Genomic DNA, 19,623 nt, shown 5'->3' on the forward strand with positions numbered 1-19,623 from the left:
TGAACCATTGAAGCTGTGCAAAGTGTTACTTGAACGCCTCACATCTGGTCTTTGCATATCACTGCCGTTCCACGGTCAGTCTAGGCTTTATACTACAGTGGCAGTCACAATAGACCCCTGCATCCCCGGCTCCCACTGCTGCAGTGCAAAACAGTAGCAACAACAACAATGAAAACCGTTTTATCTTTTCACTGAAAAGGAAGTTCCAAGTTGGGGCCAAGGCAATAATGAACAAAGTAGCTTGACTTGTGAAGAAAGGAGTGCTCTGCTCTTCGGTAAATTCTTTGGCACCAACTCTGCAACAGAAGTTGCTTCCAACAGTAAAACACCGTAATTAAAGTCTGCAGGAACCAGTTTTAGCTTGAATGAGAGGATCTTCCATCTGTTTGATTTCCAGACTGTAATAAATACACAATGCAGTATATTCCAGCAAACCCACCCACTCTATCCCCTGCACCCACCCCCTTCTCCTGAGCAGCTGACAACTTAAACAGAAGCATCAGTGGAAGCCAACACTGGCTTGTCACATTGATGTCTTAGCCAAAGCCTGAAGAGGCTTGTTGAAAATCTTTATCATATTTTGGTTCAAACATAGGAACCTTCTTTGGAATGATGAGTTGTCAGACAGGCCAGAGGAATTTGAATTTCAGAGTGCAGAAACAAGAAACTGCAGATGCCGGTTACCACACAAGAGGACACAAAGTGCTGGAGTAACTCAGCAGGTCGGGCAGCATCTCTGGAGAAGATGGCGGAGCCACACTTGGCCAGGCCGACCCTGCAACGTCAACAGGACAACGGGCCTTCATGGTTAGGTTAGGAAACGCCACAATTTTTACAACTGGGACTTGAAAATGGTGCCAAATCTGGCAAAAACTGTGTCAGGTACATTGAAATCACTTTCACATACAGTCTGAAGAGGGGTCTCGACCCGAAACGTCACCCATTCCTTCTCTCCTGAGATGCTGCCTGACCTCCAGCATTTTGTGAATAAATACCTTTGATTTGTACCAGCATCTGCAGTTATTTTCTTTCACATACAGTTCAGTACAAGTTCAGTACAAGTATTATTATACATAAGCACCTCCTGAATACAGTGTCAGTGTACTATTTCTATATACTTGCAATGTATCCAAGGTGTGCTTATGTACAGTAATAATAGTGCTGAACTGTGCGGAAGAATGATCTCACCGTACCTTGGTACATGTGACAATAAAGTACCATCGACCCACTGAGAAAGTAATCCACCAAAACCATTTTCTCCATGTGGAGTGCATACTAATGATTGGAAAAAGGAAGTAGCAACTTCCTTAGATTACCTCCAGCACTCAATCATTATTTCTCGACATCCAACCCCTTCTTCCTTCAGATAAGTGACTTCTGATGAGATTAGCTTTCCTTTTGCAAAACGTTCCACTGTCAAGACTAATTTTCTGTTCCATCGCCACTCCTAATTTTACGCAGCAATCCTCCCTTACCCTCCCTGCAATAATTACACTTGGCATCCAGCCACTGGAAACAATGCATAAGCTTAATCTCTAAACTACAACTCCAGTGTTGTGAATCTTTGCAATTCCGTACCCCCAAAGAGCTTTGATCATCTGTGGAGGGAAATGGACAGATGGCGTTTCAGTTTGAGATCCTTCTTCAGGATGATCTCACTTAGAAACGTTATCTCTCCACTTTCCTCCACAGATGCTGCCTGACTTGCTGAGTACCTCCAGGACTGTGTTTTTTTGCTCTGCAGTCTCTTGTGCCTCTGATTTTTTAAAGTAAGTTCAAAAGCAGGAAAGGTTGCTCGATGATGAGGAGTCCAGGGTGAGAACCAGAGGGAACTTACAGCTACAACTCACTGGATAGAAGAGTTCGATGAACTTTTGTGACTTTGTCGGCGACAAAACGTGGCAACACTTGCGTACTGCCTACATGAGGTCTGCTACATGATTTTACTGGGTTGTATGCAAAACAAAGTATTTCATTGTGCGTAGATATATGCGTCATTGAATCTATGTATCATGGCTCTACTGCCTTAGAAGGCTGAGGAGGTTCGACATATCCCCAACAACTCTCACCAACTTCTACAGATCTGCTGTTGAAAGCATTTTATCGGGATGCATCACAGTATGGTTTAGAAAAACAGCTCTATCCAAGACCGCAAGAAATTGCAGAGTTGTGGACGCGACACAGATCATCCACAAACCAACCTCCCTTCCATTGACTCCATCTACACTTCACGCTGCCTCGTCAAGGCCACCAGCAGAGTCAAGGACGAGTCTTACCCCAATCACTACCTCTTCTCCCCTCTCCCTCTCCAGATTCAGGGACAGTTTCTACCCTTTATCTATACACCGCGGGTGGCTCGGTTGTAATGTACGGTCTTTCTGCTGACGGGTTAGCACGCAACAAAAGGTTTTCACTGTACCTCGATGCACATGACAATAAACTAAACTAAACTCGAGAGGTCACACGGGGTATCCTTTCTCCTGATTCTTATGCTAAGACTCATTTGTGAAGGAACAAGGCAATCCAAAGAGTGGTCGCAGACAACTCTGAAGGGAGGGGGCAGGCTATAGGTGAATGCTACTTACTTATGTCCGGATTCGTGAGCGATGGTAAAGGCGAGGCCCAATCCTGTGTCCTCGTTGATGGTACAACTGCGATACTTACTGCACATGCCACTGATCGGAGCAAAGCCTGCAACAAAAAAGCACCCATGTTAGCCTTGGCCTCGCAGAAAAGACAACACATCGCACACTTCCAGTTAGAGACAGCTATCCGTAGCTCCATCCCAGCAGGGTATCCTATCACCAACTTGCGAGTGGTCCTGACCTACCTACCACACTGGAAAGAGACCCTCGGCCTATCTTAGTTTATTTTATTTTAGACTTTAGACTTTAGATACAGCACAGAAACAGGCCCTTCTGCTCACCGCTAGCACTATCAATAGACAATAGACAATAGGTGCAGGAGTAGGCCATTCAGCCCTTCGAGCCAGCACCGCCATTCAATGCGATTATGGCAGATCACTCTCAATCAGTACCCCGTTCCTGCCTTCTCCCCATACCCCCTCACTCCGCTATCCTTAAGAGCTCTATCCAGCTCTCTCTTGAAAGCATCCAACGAACTGGCCTCCACTGCCTTCTGAGGCAGAGAATTCCACACCTTCACCACTCTCTGACTGAAAAAGTTCTTCCTCATCTCCGTTCTAAATGGCCTACCCCTTATTCTTAAACTGTGGCCCCTTGTTCTGGACTCCCCCAACATTGGGAACATGTTTCCTGCCTCTAATGTGTCCAATCCCCTAATTATCTTATATGTTTCAATAAGATCCCCCCTCATCCTTCTAAATTCCAGTGTATACAAGCCCAATCGCTCCAGCCTTTCAACATACCACAGTCCCGCCATTCCGGGAATTAACCTAGTGAACCTACGCTGCACGCCCTCCATAGCAAGAATATCCTTCCTCAAATTTGGAGACCAAAACTGCACACAGTACTCCAGGTGCGGTCTCACCAGGGCCCGGTACAACTGTAGAAGGACCTCTTTGCTCCTATACTCAACTCCTCTTGTTACGAAGGCCAACATTCCATTGGCTTTCTTCACTGCCTGCTGTACCTGCATGCTTCCTTTCATTGACTGATGCACTAGGACACCCAGATCTCGTTGAACTCCCCCTCCTCCTAACTTGACACCATTCAGATAATAATCTGCCTTTCTATTCTTACTTCCAAAGTGAATAACCTCACACTTATCTACATTAAACTGCATCTGCCATGTATCCGCCCACTCACACAACCTGTCCAAGTCACCCTGCAGCCTTATTGCATCTTCCTCACAATTCACACTACCCCCCAGCTTAGTATCATCTGCAAATTTGCTAATGGTACTTTTAATCCCTTCGTCTAAGTCATTACACACTAAGGCCAATTTACAATTTTACCGAAGCCAATTTACCTACAAAACTACATTTTTGGCGTGTGGGAGGAAACTGGAGCACCTGGAGAAAACCCAGGAGGTCATAGGGAGAACATACAAACTCCATAAAGACAGCACCTGAAGTCATGATCAAACCTGGGTCTCTGGCGTTGTGAGGCAGCAACTCTACCATTGCGCCACTGTGCCGCCCCTCATTAGTTTAGTTCATTATATTGTTATTGTCATATGCACCGAGGTGCTGTCCAGTCATCAAAAAGACTACACATGATTACAATCAAGCCGTCCACACTGTACAGATACAGGATAAGGGACATTTAGTGCTAGATAAAGTCCAGTGAAGTCCAATACAAGATAGTCCGAGGGTCTCCAATGGGTCAAGACCGCTCTCGAGTTGGTGACAGGACTGTTCAGCTGGAAAGGAAATTCCAGAATGATGTTTTCCCAACAGTTTGCCTAATCTTTCAAAAATGGGATGATTGGAAGTGACATAAACATTGTGATTGGAAGGCCCGATCTTCAATCGGCCTTTACTGGACTATCTCACACTAAACATTATTCCCTTTATCCTGTATCTGTACACTTCGTATGACTTGATTGTAATCATGTATAGTCTTTTGGCTGATTGGATAGCATGCAACAAAAAAGCTTTTCACTGTACCTCGGTACACGTGACAATAATAAACGAAACAGTGAAACCATACTAAACAGTATGGTGGAGCTTCATCCAGAGGGTGGGTCCTGTCCCGTCGAGTTTCCTGTTGCCTTTCTCCATGTTCACACTTCCTGACTTCCCGATGAACAACCCCTAACAACCCAAATGATGTCAAAGCCGGGGCAGGGACTGAGATATCAGAGCTGCAGCTAAACGCTCAGCTAAGGGTGTCTGGGGAGCTTTCAATCAGGACGGCATAGCAAAGGTGACACCATGTGAGATATAGCCTGTGACTAAACGACATTGACGCAGTCGGTCTCACCCGCCCCTGTTTAGACAACCTTTCTCTCTGTGTTTCAACTGAGAGTGGCTCCCGCTTGTTCGCGGGTGAGAAAGTCCAGCTCCACCAAAGACTTTGTAATTATTTGCAATTGATACATTATAAAAGAGAAATATTAAAGCCGAGATCTTTGCAAATGTTCTGTTGGAACTCACAGAAGCACTCGGCAGTATTCAGTGACATTTTTCGGCAGTGTCCATCTTAATATTGATCCCTCGATTAACATTAGATTATTTGACCATATTTAGTTTAGTGTAGTTTAGTTTAGTTTAGTTTAGAGATACAGCTTGGAAACAGGCCCTTCGGCCCACCGGGTCCACGCCGACTAGCGATCACTACAGTGGTTCTATCCGACACACTCGGGACAATTTACAGAAGCCAATTTACCGATAAACCTGCACATCTTTAGGATGTGGGAGGAAACCGGAGCACCCAGGGAAAACCCAAGCGGTCACAGACAGCACCCGTAGTCAAGATCGAACCCGGGCTCTCTTGCGTTGTACCGGGATAAACCATCGCAAGGAGGGACCCGAGTTCAAAGCTCAGAGAAGACCACCCCCTACCAATAGAGTGAATCTGGCCAATTAATTAAAACAGTAATATCGGAGTCCAAGTCATGAGTTTTGTGATTTAGTTTAGGAAGTGAAAGATGGAATAGTAAAATTAGGTTGTTAGTAGTCAATGGTTTGCATGCATGCTGAAGTAACCCATGTGTTAATAAAGATTAAGTTGTACTAAACTTTTTTTGAGTCTTTTGTTCGACACATCAGTTGATAATCTATAGAGGTAATAAATAGGGTCAACATTTTTTAAATGTGTTACTGATTCACTGAGTTGCATGTCCTTTTCCTGACCTGATCTACAAGCTCAATTCATAGTATGATCTTCTTCTCTTTCTGTTAAGAGTCATGGGTCATACAGCGTGAAAAATGCTTCGGTCCAACTTGCCCACACTGGCCAACATGTCCCAGCTACACTAGTCTTGCTCTTGTGTAAGAGGCTTGAAGATCAGAATGGAACCTGTGGTTCCTGTGTGCTGGGTTTGACGGGCTGAATGGCCTTGGTCTGTTCCTGCGAAGCAGACTAAAAAGGCCAATGACCCCCTCCATTAATTTCTGATAAACTCAATGGTCTCCTCCTGTTCCAGGCTCGATGGGCAGAATGGCCTCCTCATGTACATTGTTTGCCTGCTTTAACGCACTGACTGTCTTTTGCAAGGGACTGCATTATTGAGGGGTAATTTGGGACATACAGCATGTAAAGTGCTAGATAAAGGAGACTACATATCTTTTCATTCTCCTCCTGCATATAGGAATGGCAGGCATTTAATTTGCCAATGAAGACACATAGCGAGAGAAAGTCTAGTTTCTACCAAGTGTCTCGTCTCCATGTACTCTGACGTACGAAGAACAAAGCGTTTTTATTTTAGCTAACTTGAGAGGCGAGGGTGACACCTCATTGCTGTTGGGCAGAGATGTTGGAGTAACTCGGCGTGGGCTCGGTGGGTGTAAGGGTGTAGTTCCATGCTATATCTCTAAACTAAACCAAACCTCACCATCTTCCCAGGGCAATTCAGTGCCAACTTCAGTAAGACTTTATTGCCTTCCACCACAGTGAGGAATGTGGGGAGGCCGTTGTGGTGGATGTTTATGTTAACTTTTATGTAGTTGTGTGTCTTGTTGCTTTTTTTCTGGTATGGTAAATCAAATTTAACTGTACCTTAAATGGTACACGTGACAATAAAAGACCATTGAACCATTGAAGTTGGGTGAGGGGGCTTGCCCAAATGGGCAAGTTGGGGGCCGAAGGGTCTGTTTCCGTGCTGTATCTCTCTGTCATGCTCTACTGTATGAATCCCTTACCCAAGGTGTCACAGGGCTCGTTCTTCCAGGAGCAGATGTCCAACCCTGTCAGCAGCACGGCGTGGTCATGCCTCTTGCCATTCTTCCCTACCAACCTCGACTGCCACTGGCAGAAGCTGTTGAGCGACTGGTCTGCGTGGTGGCTGACCACTAACCCCGGCTGGAAGAAGAAACCAACACGGCCCAAATTTTTTTTTCACAATTAGCTCTGCGACTGCGGCGAAATGAGACTCCAGCGTAGACACAGGGAAACGCAGATGCCGCAGACCCGAGCAAAAAACACACCTGCCGTATGTCATCTCTGGAGCTCATGGATAGGCGACGTTTCGAGTCGGGACTCTTATTTGTACTTAGTTTAGTTTAGTGACACAGAGTGGAAACGGGCCCTTCGGCCCACCGAGTCCATACCGATCAGCAACCCCTGTACACTAACACTATCCCACACACCCGGGACAATTTTGCAATTTAACCAAAGTCAATTAACCTACAAATCTGCAGAGCTAGATAGAGCTCTTAAGGATAGCAGAATCTGGGGGTATGGGGAGAAGGCAGGAACGGGGTACTGATTGAGAATGATCAGCCATGATCACGTTGAATGGCGGTGCTGGCTCGAAGGGCCGAATGGCCTCCTCCTGCACCTATTGTCTATTGTCTATTGTCTTTGGAGCGTGGGAGGAAACCGGAGCACTGAGAGAAAACCCACGCAGTCACCAGGGAGAACGTACAAACTCCGTACAGACAGCACCTGTAGTCAGGATCGAACCCGGGTCGCTGGCGCTGAAAGGCAACAACTTTACCGCTGCACTTCTGTGCCGCCCAACTGACAGGCAACGTTTCTGGTCAGGACCCTTCTTCAGACCCAAAACATTGCCTATCCATGTCCTCCAGTCATGCTGCCTGACCCACTGAGTTACTCCAGGACTGTTTGTGTGTGGTTTTGCTGATGAGACTTCACTCAATTGAAGAAACAGCAGCAAGATGGGGCTATAGATCCCTTCATGTGCATCGCATCATCCACTATGTTCTTTCTATCCTCCAACTCTCACCTATTCTCCATGGTATAATTAACCAATTCCAAGTACTTGAGCGCATGGCTTTAAAGCGAAGAGGGCAAAGTGTAAAGGCGATGTGCAGGGCAAGCATTTTCACAAAGAGGATGGTGAGTGCCTGGAAAGTACTACCAGGGTTGGTGGTAGAGGCAGATATGATAGTGCCATTTACAAGACGTTTGGATAGGCATGTGGGTACACAGGCAAAGGAGGGATATGCATTATGTGTAGGCAGATCAGAGCAGGTTTTGGATTGTGTTCAGCACAGATAGAGTGAGCCAAAGGGCCCGTCCCTGTGCTGTACTGTTCTATGTTCATAAGTTATAGGAGCAGAATTGGGTCATTCGGCCCATCAATTCTACTCTGCCATTCAATCGAGGTTGATCTATCTTCCCCTCACAATCCTATTCTCCTGCCTTGTCCCCATAACCGCTGACACCCTGTACTAATCACGACTCTGTCAATCTCCGCATTCAAATATCCACAGCCTTCTGTGGCAATGAATTCCACAGATTCACCACCCTCTGACTAAAGAAATTCCTCCTCATTTCTTTTCTAAAGGTACATCCTTTTATTCTGAGGCTATGGCCTCTAGTCCTAGCCTCTCCCACTAGCGGAAAAATCCTCTCAACATCAACTCCATCCAGGCCTTTCACTATTTGGTAAGTTTCAATGAGGCCCCTCCCCCATCCTTTTAAACTCCAGTGAGTACAGGCCCATTGCCGCCAAACGCTCATCATACTTTAGCCCAATCATTCCTGGGATCATTCTTGTAAACCTCCTCTGGACCCTCTCCAAGGTCAGCACATCCCTCCTCAGATATGGGGCCCCAAATTGCTCACAATACTCCAAGTGCAGTCTGACCATTGCTTTATAATGCCTCAGCATTACAACCCTGTCTTTACATTCCAGTTATGCCAAACTTTCACCGTTTCTTGTTTAACTTGGCCAGATTGGAACATTTGATTTTCCATCGTCCTATGCTCAGACTGTGACCCTCCTCCATGGTTGGTGATCACCTCAAACATCGTTGGTGCCCAGTTTAGCAAAGCCCTTTCACATATACATCGGACAGTGGGAACATGGAAACAACTTACTGGATCGTGCTCCAAGAGCAACAGGCTCACAACCATGATCTTTATGTCACTTCCGATCGTCCCATCTTTGAAAAGACTCGACACCTGTTGAGAAAAACATAATAGACAATAGACAATAGGTGCAGGAGGAGGCCATTCAGCCCTTCGAGCCAGCACCGCCATTCAATGTGATCATGGCTGATCATTCTCAATCAGTACCCCGTTTCTGCCTTCTCCCCATACCCCCTGACTTCGCTATCCTTAAGAGCTCTATCTAGCTCTCTCTTGAATTCATTCAGAGAATTGACCTCCACTGCCTTCTGCGGCAGAGAATTCCACAGATTCACAACTCTCTGACTGAAAAAGTTTTTCCTCATCTCAGTTCTAAATGGCCTACCCCTTATTCTTAAACAGTGGCCCCTTGCTCTGGACGCCCCCAACATTGGGAACATGTTTCCTGCCTCTAAAGTGTCCAACCCCTTAATAATCTTATACGTTTCGATAAGATCCCCTCTCATCCTTCTAAATTCCAGTGTATACAAGTCTAGTCGCTCCAGTCTTTCAACATATGACAGTCTCGCCATTCCGGGAATTAACCTAGTAAACCTACACTGCACGCCCTCAACAGCAGGAATTTGGGAATGAAAGTGGAATCAGCAGCAGGGACCAAGGCGGTTTCTTCCCAGCTGTTATCCAGGCAACTGAACCGTCCTCTCACCAACTAGAGAACGGTCCCGGCTTCTCCTCCACCTCATTGGAGACCTTCAAACTATCTTTAATCGGACTTTACTGGACCTTATCTTGCACTAAATTTTTCTCTCACATTTCTGTCCGAATTAAATAACACTCGGACAAATACACGTGGAGGGAATATTAGAGGGATGTGGGCCAAATACAGGGAAATGGGACTAGTATAGATGAGGCATCTTGGTCAGTGGGGAAGAGTTGGGCTGAGGGGGCTATATCACCCAATGAGGGGGAAATCTCATTGAAACATACAGAATAGTGAAAGGCTTGGATAAAGTAGGTGTGGAGAGGATGCTTCCACTAGTGGAAGAGTCTATGACTAGAGGTCATAGCCTCAGAATTAAAGGACGTTCTTTTAGGAAGGAAATTAGGAGAAATTTCTTTAGTCAGAGGGTGGTGAATCTGTGGAATTCGTTGCCACGGAAAGCTGTGGAGGCCGTCAGTGGATATCTTTAAGGCAGAGATAGATAGAATTTTGATTTGTACGGGTGTCAGAGGTTATGGGGAGAAGGCAGGGGAATGGGGTTAGGAGGCAGAGATAGATCAGCCATGATTGAATGTCGGAGTAGACCTGATGGGCCCGAAGGGCCTAATTCTACTCCTATCACTTATGACCTTATGACCCTGACTAGTAATACCGCCCGACATGCTGTGAATGGCGTACATCAATGCTATTATCGACATAATATAAAGAAACATAATTCACATCCAATTCTTCCCCTCCCCTCTCCCCTCTCCCCCCCCTCTCCACCCACGCCCCTGTCCCTTTCCACTGACATTCCTTGCTCTGGCTTCATAATTCACACCTCTTCCATCCTTACCCCGCACATTTTGTCTTTTCATCTCTGGTCTTTGTCCAACCACTTGCCCACCAACACCCCCCCCCCCCATCCCACCCCCTCAACTGTATCCACCTATCGCTCTCCAGGCTTTGTCCTGCCACCATCTCTCTTCCAGTTTTCTCCCCTCTACTGCATTCAGTCTGAAGAAGGGATCTGACGTGACTGCCTGACCCGCTGAGTTACTCCAGTACTTTGTGCCAGTCTGAAGGTAGGTCCTGACCCGAAACGTCACCTATTCCTGTCTGCCCACCTGGGTTACTCCAGCACTTTGTGTGTTTTTTTCTGTGAACCAGCATCAGCAGTTCCTTTTATCCACTTAACTACCTGACTGCACTTTGTAATAAACACAGTTTCAGATGATTTTGGCAAACAGTAACCTGTATAAACAATGGACTAGATTCTAAATTAGAGTCACAGATTTCAGAGTACAGAAAGAGTCCCTGTGGCTCAACTCATCCATGCAGACCAAGTTGCCATTAATTTCGCTTGCCTGGTTCAAGATTCAAGATCAAGATTCAAGATATCTTTATTTGTCATCCAAAAAACAAGTTTTTTGGACAAAATTCAGTCACCAACAGTCCAACAATAAAAGCATTAAAATAGGCAAATTACACAAAAGCATTAAAACCCCAACCAACACACACACAAAAAAAAAAGAAACGAAAGAAACATCGTAGATATCGTAGATATCTCCTATCGTAGATATTTCCTCAGTCTAATCCATTCCTCTCGCCACTTTCTCTGAATTGACATTACATTGATGTTTCTCTTTCGCTCGGTCACTTACCATGTCATGACAGTCAGGATGTAAGTGGTGATGTTCTCTTGCCCGTGTTTCTCCAGCATTTTTTTGTCTGCCACCACCAGGTCTCCACAGTCAGACCCTGGTTTTTCCGGGAATTCAGGGGCGGTGCGTTTTAACCTGCCCCTGGGCTGTACTCGCCAGGCAGAATGTGGATACCCTCGACTGGAGGGTGAGCATGTCTACAGAATGGGTGCCGGGGGAGAAGAAAGCAGAGCGTCTTCAGTTCCAGAGTAACGTCCAACTCCATTTCTTGCAGCCTCCATGTATCCTGGACTCCGCGGACATGTTAACTCAACCCAAAGATAGACACAAAAAGCTGCAGTCACTCAGCGGGACAGGCAGCATCTCTGGAGAGAGGGAATGGGTGATGTTTCGGGTCAAGACCCTTCTTCTGGGTCTCGACCCGAAACATCACCCATTCCCTTTCTCCAAGATGCTGCCTGTCCCGCTGAGTTACTCCAGCTTTTGTGTCTACCTTCGGTTTAAACCAGCATCTGCAGTTCCTTCTTACACATGTTCCCTCAACCCTGAGGAAAATCCTTGAGCAAGAAGGAGAAATGAGAAAGAAAGTGCACAATCTTAAGGGAAAAAAGCGATGATCACATCTGCCGAATGGGCTAAATTCTAGTACTGTTTCGACAGCACTAAATACATTCTCCAAGTGACAGGTTCCTTGAGTTACCTTCACCTCACTACCATGAGAGATAAAAGCCTGAGGAAATACTTATCGGAATAGGTTTCTTGGCAAGGCAAAGCATCTTGAGCCCCAGGTGTAGCGATAGATCAAGGCACGAATTTACCAGCTAGATGAATGGGTTGTTAAAGCGTGTGAAGACTTCCAGTGACAAATAGCCCGAACTAGCCAACCCACTCCTCTCTCCCCGCCGTCCCACCCAGCTGCCAATCCATATCTGGGGCAAGGCCCTGGTCTGAAAGCAAGGAGAGAAGACTTGACAGGTTTCATCCTTACCGCTTGCATTTTTTCCATTTTTATTTGTGAATCATTTATAAAGCGAGAGAGAGAGAGAGGAGGGGAGAGAGAGAGAAGAGAGAGGGGGGAGAGAGAGGGGAGAGAGAGAGAGAGAGAGAGAGAGAGAGAGAGAGAGAGGAGAGAGAGAGAGAGAGAGAGAGAGAGAGAGAGAGAGAGAGAGAGAGAGAGAGAGAGAGAGAGAGAGAGAGAGAGAGAGAGAGAGAAGAGGAGAGAGAGAGAGAGAGAGAGAGAGAGAGAGAGAGAGAGAGAGAGAGAGAGAGAGAGAGAGTTTAGTTTATTATCATTGTCACGTGTAACAATGTACAGTGAAAAGCTTTTTTGTTACATGCTATCCAGTCAGCGAAAAGACTACACAGGATTACAATCGTCGTCCACAATGGGGGGGGGGGGGGAGAGAGAGAGAGAGAGAGGGAGAGAGGGAGAGAGAGAGAAAGAGAGAGGCTGTAGGACAATTGGCTTTGGTAAAGTTGTAAATTGTCTCGGGAGTATGTAGGATAGTGCTGGATCAAGAGGTGATCGCTGGTCGGCGCAGAGTGAGCTGAAGGGCCTGTTTCCACGCTGTATCTCTCAGAGAACTTCTTCACCATAGGCATACTGCAGAGATTTCTCAGCCGAGCAGTAAAAGGAAACACGAGAAACTGCAGATGCTGAAATCTTGAGCAATAATTAAGAGCTGGAAAGAACAATGCAGGTCGGGCAGCATCTGATAGGCCGAACTGTGCTGGTATAGCTTTTCCTGCTGTAAAAGTTAACGATAATAAGAAAGACCAAAGTTTGAAGGGACATTCAGTTTAAAATCCTATGGCATTAAATTACACAAGTAACAAACAGGCAATAATATTCTGATAAGTACATTGACGCGATCTGATCAATAATGTTCAGAATGGAAACTATAGTCATTGACCCAGAGTTTGATGCTAAAGTAGATGGAGATACGCAATAATTACAGTATATTACTGACCTGTTATTTAATATACAGTTTGAGATTGGACACGATCCACAAGGTGAACTGGGAATTTTAACTTCTAATGAATAAACATGGATTAAAATGTAAGGTAACCACTAATTATTGCCAAATCCTAAGGGTCCAAGTGAGGAATGTCTTTGACTTTAACCTTGAACTGTGTTTTCTCCACCGCCAGATGCTGTCTAACATACTGAGTGTTTTCAGCATTTTCTGGTTTTATTTCAGATTTACAGCATCTGCAATTTTCCTTTGTTGCCAAATTCCATCTGATCCCTTCCCTAACCTGGAGAAGATTTCAATCCAGATCTACGAATAATGTTGAAAATAAAAAACAAAACTAAAAGTGCAGATGCTGGAAATCTGAAATAAAAATAGGAAGTGCTGGATATATTGAGCAGGTCAGGCAGCATCTGTGGGGAGAAACAGAGTTAATGTTTCAGGTGTACGAACCTTCAGCTGTGCTAACTAGGCTCTGAAATGGCCCAAGAAGCCAATCATCTTGCACCAGAAGCCAATCATCTTCTCAACAGAAAAGTAAAAAAGAACTACAGATGCTTGAAATCTAAAATGTAAGCAGGAAATAACAAATGTGCTCAGCAGGTCAAGCAGCATCTGTGGGAAGACAACCAGAGGTAACGTTCCAGATCGATGACCCCTCCTTCCCAAGTCTGATAAAGCTCTCGGGCCTGAAGCACTAGCTCTGTTTCTCTTTCCGCAGATACTGCCTGACCAGCTGAGTGTTTCCACCATTTCCTGCTTTTACCTTCTTCTTCTTCCCTTCTGAAAGGCTGAGATAGAGTGGTAGGTAGAGTATGGAACGAGCTGCCGGAGAAGGTTGTTGAGGCAGATACTATTGCAACGTTTAAGCAGCACTTGGACAGGTGGATGGATAGAATAGGTTTAGAGGGATATGGGCCACGTGCAGGCAGGTGGGACTAGTGTAGATGGGGCAGGTTGGTCGGCATGGGCACGTTGAACCAAAGGGCCTGTTTCCATGGTGTATGACTCTATAAGCCTATGACTATGACTTTAACATCTACCAGAGCCCAAGAGCTAGCTTCAAATGGGTTAAAAATACACACACACATGCAATGGACTAAAGAGAGAGTAATTTAAAAGAAAAGTTCCTTACATACATTTCTTTCGCCGCCCACAGTAGTGCTGCTTTTGGTCTCTCTCGAGCCGCTGGGACTTGTGCTGTTGGTGACGGGGAGGATGGAGATTGTGACTCTGGCCGCCAGGTTCTCTACCCACCAGGTGATGTTGCAGTCTCTGCTCCACCGAGCGTTTGTAGAGGGCATGGTGTCGGTGGCCAGAGGCTGAGGTGGCGTTGTGTCTCAGTGCCAGTTGATGAGGTAATGGAGTTATAAGGTATTCATTTTCTTGGCTCCGTATGAATCCTGACTGGAAGACAAATGGGATTTTTTTTTTCCTCTCCCCTTTAATATTTGTAACAACACACAGGAGGTTGCCAGGTGACGTCTCAGATCCCGAACATGTTGAGGGACGTATGCTACCAGGTGGGGGGTGGGTGCCGAGTGACTTCGTGGAGGCCCTTGTTCCAGCAGGCCTACAGTCTCAACTTGGAATTCAAAATATAGTCGGCAGAGTAATGGTACACAAGACACTTAGAGGAAAATAGCTGCAGTGTACAACGTTCAGTAGGAACAGTGGTGTTGACAGGGTTTGGAGAGGCAATGGAGCAAGGGGGGAAAAAAATGACAAGAAACATTTCTGCATCTGAGTGAACTGTTACATATGATGCCTGAACACATACAAGACGGCACAGTGGCGCAGCTGGTAGTGCCACTGCCTCACAACGCCAGAGACCCGGTTACGATCCGGATCTCAGGTGCTGTCTCTGTGGAATTTGCAAGTCCGCCCTGTGACCGTATGGGTTTCTTTCAAGTGCTCCGGTTTCCCCCCCACATCCCAAAGACGTACATGTTTGTAAGTTGAATTGGCCGCTGTAAAAATTGCCCCGGGTGTGTAGGGAGTGAAATGGAAAGTGGGATAACATAGAACTAGTGCGAATGGGTGATTGAAGGTCAGCATGGAAACTAGTCCTGCGGCCCATCGAATCCACGCTGACCACAGATCACCCCACACACTAGCACTGTCCTACACACTGGGCGCAATTTACAGAAGCCAATTCACCTACAAACCTGCACGTCTTTGGAATGTGGGAGGAAAGCGGAGCGCACGGGAAAAATCCATGAGCTCACGGGGAGAATGTGCAAACTCCGTACAGACAGCACCCGTAGTAAGGATCGAACCCTGGTCTCTACCGCTGCACCACTGTGCCGCTCCTATGCACTTAGAGAAAGACAGCCTCAGTGTAAAATGTTCAATAGTTTAGTTCAGTTTAGTTTATTGTCATGTATTTCCACATTGGAAAGTTTTTAATTGCTTGCTAATCAGTCAGCAGAAACACTATATATGATTACAGTCGAGCCATCCACAGTATACAGACACAAGATAAAGGGAATAACATTTAGTGCTAGATTAAGTACCATGAAGTCCAATTAAAGATAGTCCGAAGGTCTCCAATGAGGTAGATAGTAGCTCAGGACCGTTCTCTAGTTGTTGGTTGGATGGTTCAGTTGCCTAATAAACAGCTGGGAAGAAACTGTCTCTGAATTTTTAGGTGTGCATTTTCACACATCTGTACTTCGTGTCTGACGGGAGAGGGAAGGAGAGGGAATGACCCATCCTTGCCTATACTGGTGGCCTTGCCGAGGCAGTGTGAAGTGTAGGTGGAGTCCATGGAAGAGAGGTTGGTTTATGTGATAGTGTGGGCTGCGTCCACAATTCTCTGCAATCTCTTGCGGTCTTGGATGGAGCTGTTCCCAAACCACAGTTGGACAGTGGGTTAGAGAGTGTGTGAAGAGACAATGGAGCAAGGGTAAATAAAGAAGACAAGAAGTATTTCTACATTGGAGTGACTGTATATAGGGCGATACAGTGACGCAGAGGTACGGTTGCTCCCTTACAGCGCCAGAGACCGTGGTTCGATCCCGACTACGGGTGTTGTCCGTACGGAGTTTGTACGTTCTCCCTGTGACCTGCGTGGGTTTTCTCCGGGATCTCTAGCTTCCGCCCACACTCCATAGATGTACAGGTTGGTAGACTAATTGGCTTGGTAAAATAGTAAATTGTTCCTAGCGTGTAGGATAGTGTTAATGTGCGGGATCGCTGGTCGGTGCGGACTCGGTGGGGCAAATGGCCAGTATCCCTGCTGTATCTCGAAACCAAACTAAACTAAACTACCAAAATTTGGTCAGTGGAAGATGGGTGGGAGAGGATGTGAGAGATTATTGAATTAGGAACAAGGGTGTGGAAGAATTTAAATATAATATTTTAATTTCTATTTATACTTTTTCACTTTTTTGCCCAGATGTCTCCAATATGTTGCATGAAACGTCTTTCTGGGTGGCTGCTCACCACACGAACGACTCAATAAACCTCGATGTATATTTAACAATGGGGAGATTATGGCTCAACTAATTCCTATTTTAACAACATTCTCCGGAATTTAACTGGAAACAAACATTCTATTCTCCATTCCCAAGAACTCCAGTCCAACCCTTTCTTCTGAAAGTATCACAAGACCACAAGCTAATTACAGAGGAGAGGGAATCGGCCGCCTAGCAGAACCCAATGGATCCCCCCCGCCCTCAACGCAGGTCCACCACCAATTTTCCAACATCCTTGGTTCCAGAACCTATCTGGATTTCCCATTTTGCCGGACCAACAGAGGTCACGGCCTCCGAGAGGAGTCGGCAATGGAAGTCGGCCACGGGACGGATCTGCCGGCTCCGGCCGGGCCGGAGTTCCAGAGTCCCGGGCCTTAGGGGGAAAATTCAACCCGCCGATCATCTGCAGATGTCCTGATGAGGTCAAGATCGGTCGCCTCACCCGGCCTAGGCACCCACATATTCAGGGGGACTTCCAGGGAGAGGAATTCAAGTGTGCTCTCATCATTTTGTTATCATTAAAGGAGATGCCAGACCACCAGATGTCGGAAAAATCGGTGGTGGACCTGTATACATTTCATTTTGAATGAAGCCACCTTTCTGCCTTTGCTCCAGAAAGCTACGCTTATGCCGATCAGCCACTTGGGCAGCTTAAAACCCAGCAGTATGAACGTTGATTTTTCTCATTTCAAGGAACTCCTGCATACCCTCCAACCCCCTTCTCCCCCCCTCCCCCCCACCCCATCCCCCACCGTAGTAGTCCTACCAGTTCCACTGGTCAAATCCTTGTATCTGTCACATTAGCACATCTTCCCCAGCCAACAATGGGCCATTATGGGCTCCACCTTTCCTCAGGCCATCTGTTACCGGCCCTGATTTATTCTAGTCTTTCTCACCTCCAGTTTCTCCTTACCCTCCACCTTCCCCCCACCCCCCCCCCCCCCCCCCCACCTCTATCTTGCAGTCTGAAGAAGGGTTCCAACCCAAACAAACACCAATTCCATTTCTTCCAAGAAGCTGCCGGACCCACTGAGTTACTCCAGCGTTTTGTGTCAATCTTCTGTTAACCATTTTTATAAGAAATGCTCATTTATTTGGAGTTGGGTTATCATTGTCATCTGTACTTTAAAAATCTTACTTTAAAAATCTTTGATTTGCATCCTATCCAACTAAATCATATCACACTACTACATCAGGTAGTGCATGAGAAAATACACTGAGTGAAGAACATAGTGTTAAAGTTACAGAGAAACTGCAGTTAAAAATTGCAAGGGTTGCAACAAGGTAGATTGGAAGATAGCAGTGTGAAGAAGGGTTCTGACCCGAAATGTCACCCATCTATTTTCTCTAGAGACGCTGCCTATCCCGCTGAGTTTTCTAGCACTTTGTGTCTATCTTCGGTGTAAACCAGCATCTGCAGTTCCTTCCAACACACGGCAGATTTGATGATTGGGAAAATGATTTCTAGCAAATGAGAGGTCTGTTTATGAAGCTGATAACAGCAGGGAAAAAGATGTTCTTGAATCTGGTGGTGTGTACTTTCAAGCTTTTTTGTATTGTCTACCTGATAGGAGAGGGGAGAACAGAGAATGACCGGAGTATGAGTGGTCCTTCATTATGTTGGCTGCTTTCCAGAGCAAGTGTGAAGTGTAGATGAAGTCAATAGCACGGGAGCTCAGACGGGTGGAGAATGGAGCCTGCATCTTAACATCGCTGTGGAGAATGACCACAGGGTTATTACATAACCTGCTGTAACCTTGATTGTAACACCAGCACAGTCAAAGGGACTCCCTTAATTCTGCATTCTGAAGAAGGCTGCTAACCCGAAACATCACCTATCGATGCTCTCCAGAGATGCTGCTTCACCTGTTGAGTTATTACAGTGCTTTGTGGTTTTTTTCTGTGAACCAGAATCTGTAGTTCCTTGTGTGGGAAGGAACTGCAGCTGCGGGTTTGTACCAAACAAAGACACAAAGTGCTGGAGTAACTCAGGGGGCCCGGCACTATCTCTGGTGAAAAAGGATGGATAGCATTTCGGGTCGGAACCCTTCTTCAGACTGAAAGTAGTGGGGGGAGGAACTAGAGGCAGGGAAAGGGGTACAAAAGGTACAATTCCTTGTCTTCACTTAACTACCTGACTGTCACTAAATAAACACTTGGCAAATGATCTTGGCAAACAGCAACCATTATAAACAATGGACTAGATCCTAAATTAATCATAGTATTTACAGTACAGAAATAGGCCTTTGGCCCAAACTCATCCATGCAGAACAAGTTACCAATCTGAGCTCGACCCGTCGTTTGCCTGCCTTTGGCCAAAGTCCCTCCAAACCTTTCCTATTCATGTGTCTGACTACACCTAAAAAAATTCACAAACATATTGGTGGACTAATTGCCAAAATATGCACTCCCTTGATCGCGACAAAGAGCTAAAAAAAAGGTGCAGGTAATCCACTTTTAATGGGTTAGTGTGTGTACGAGAGCTGGCTTTGATCTTTTCCAACATAAATACTAGCACGCTAAGCCATAAAATAAACACAAACACGCCATAATCCCTGTGAAAGCACGGCATGGTGAATGTGGAGCATTTTCTTGCCATTTGGTTGGTTTAGCTGTGACTTTAGTTGCCATTCTTGCTTCACCCATGACCTCACGACCCTTGGCTGCTAACCATTTTAATTCCCCTTCCCTTTCCTTTACCCAAAGCTGCAACTTTACGACTGTGTCACTGTGCCACCCTCTAGTTCTTCTAAACACTGACCTTTCTGTCCTGGGCCTCCCCCATTGCCAAAGTGAGGCCACACGCAAACTGGAACAGTAATTCATAACACCTTGGGTAGCTTACTTGCAGCCTAATAGTATAAACATTGAATTCTCCAATTT

The 19,623-nt window shown here is 45.9% G+C and overlaps 1 protein-coding gene across 1 annotated transcript in view; it reads right to left on the bottom strand.

Annotated features, from left to right (window-relative positions):
• The window catches only part of adamts18 (ADAM metallopeptidase with thrombospondin type 1 motif, 18), a 156,929-nt gene that overhangs the window by 72,762 nt on the left and 64,544 nt on the right, over positions 1-19,623 (bottom strand). Inside the window, 6 exon segments of the mRNA XM_078401737.1 lie at positions 2,586-2,691; positions 6,788-6,947; positions 8,934-9,017; positions 11,285-11,367; positions 11,370-11,485; positions 14,397-14,668. Of these exon segments, the coding sequence (XP_078257863.1) occupies positions 2,586-2,691; positions 6,788-6,947; positions 8,934-9,017; positions 11,285-11,367; positions 11,370-11,485; positions 14,397-14,668 (821 nt within the window).

This window comes from Rhinoraja longicauda, chromosome 6, assembly GCF_053455715.1.
Source record: "Rhinoraja longicauda isolate Sanriku21f chromosome 6, sRhiLon1.1, whole genome shotgun sequence".
Taxonomy (NCBI): domain Eukaryota; kingdom Metazoa; phylum Chordata; class Chondrichthyes; order Rajiformes; family Arhynchobatidae; genus Rhinoraja; species Rhinoraja longicauda.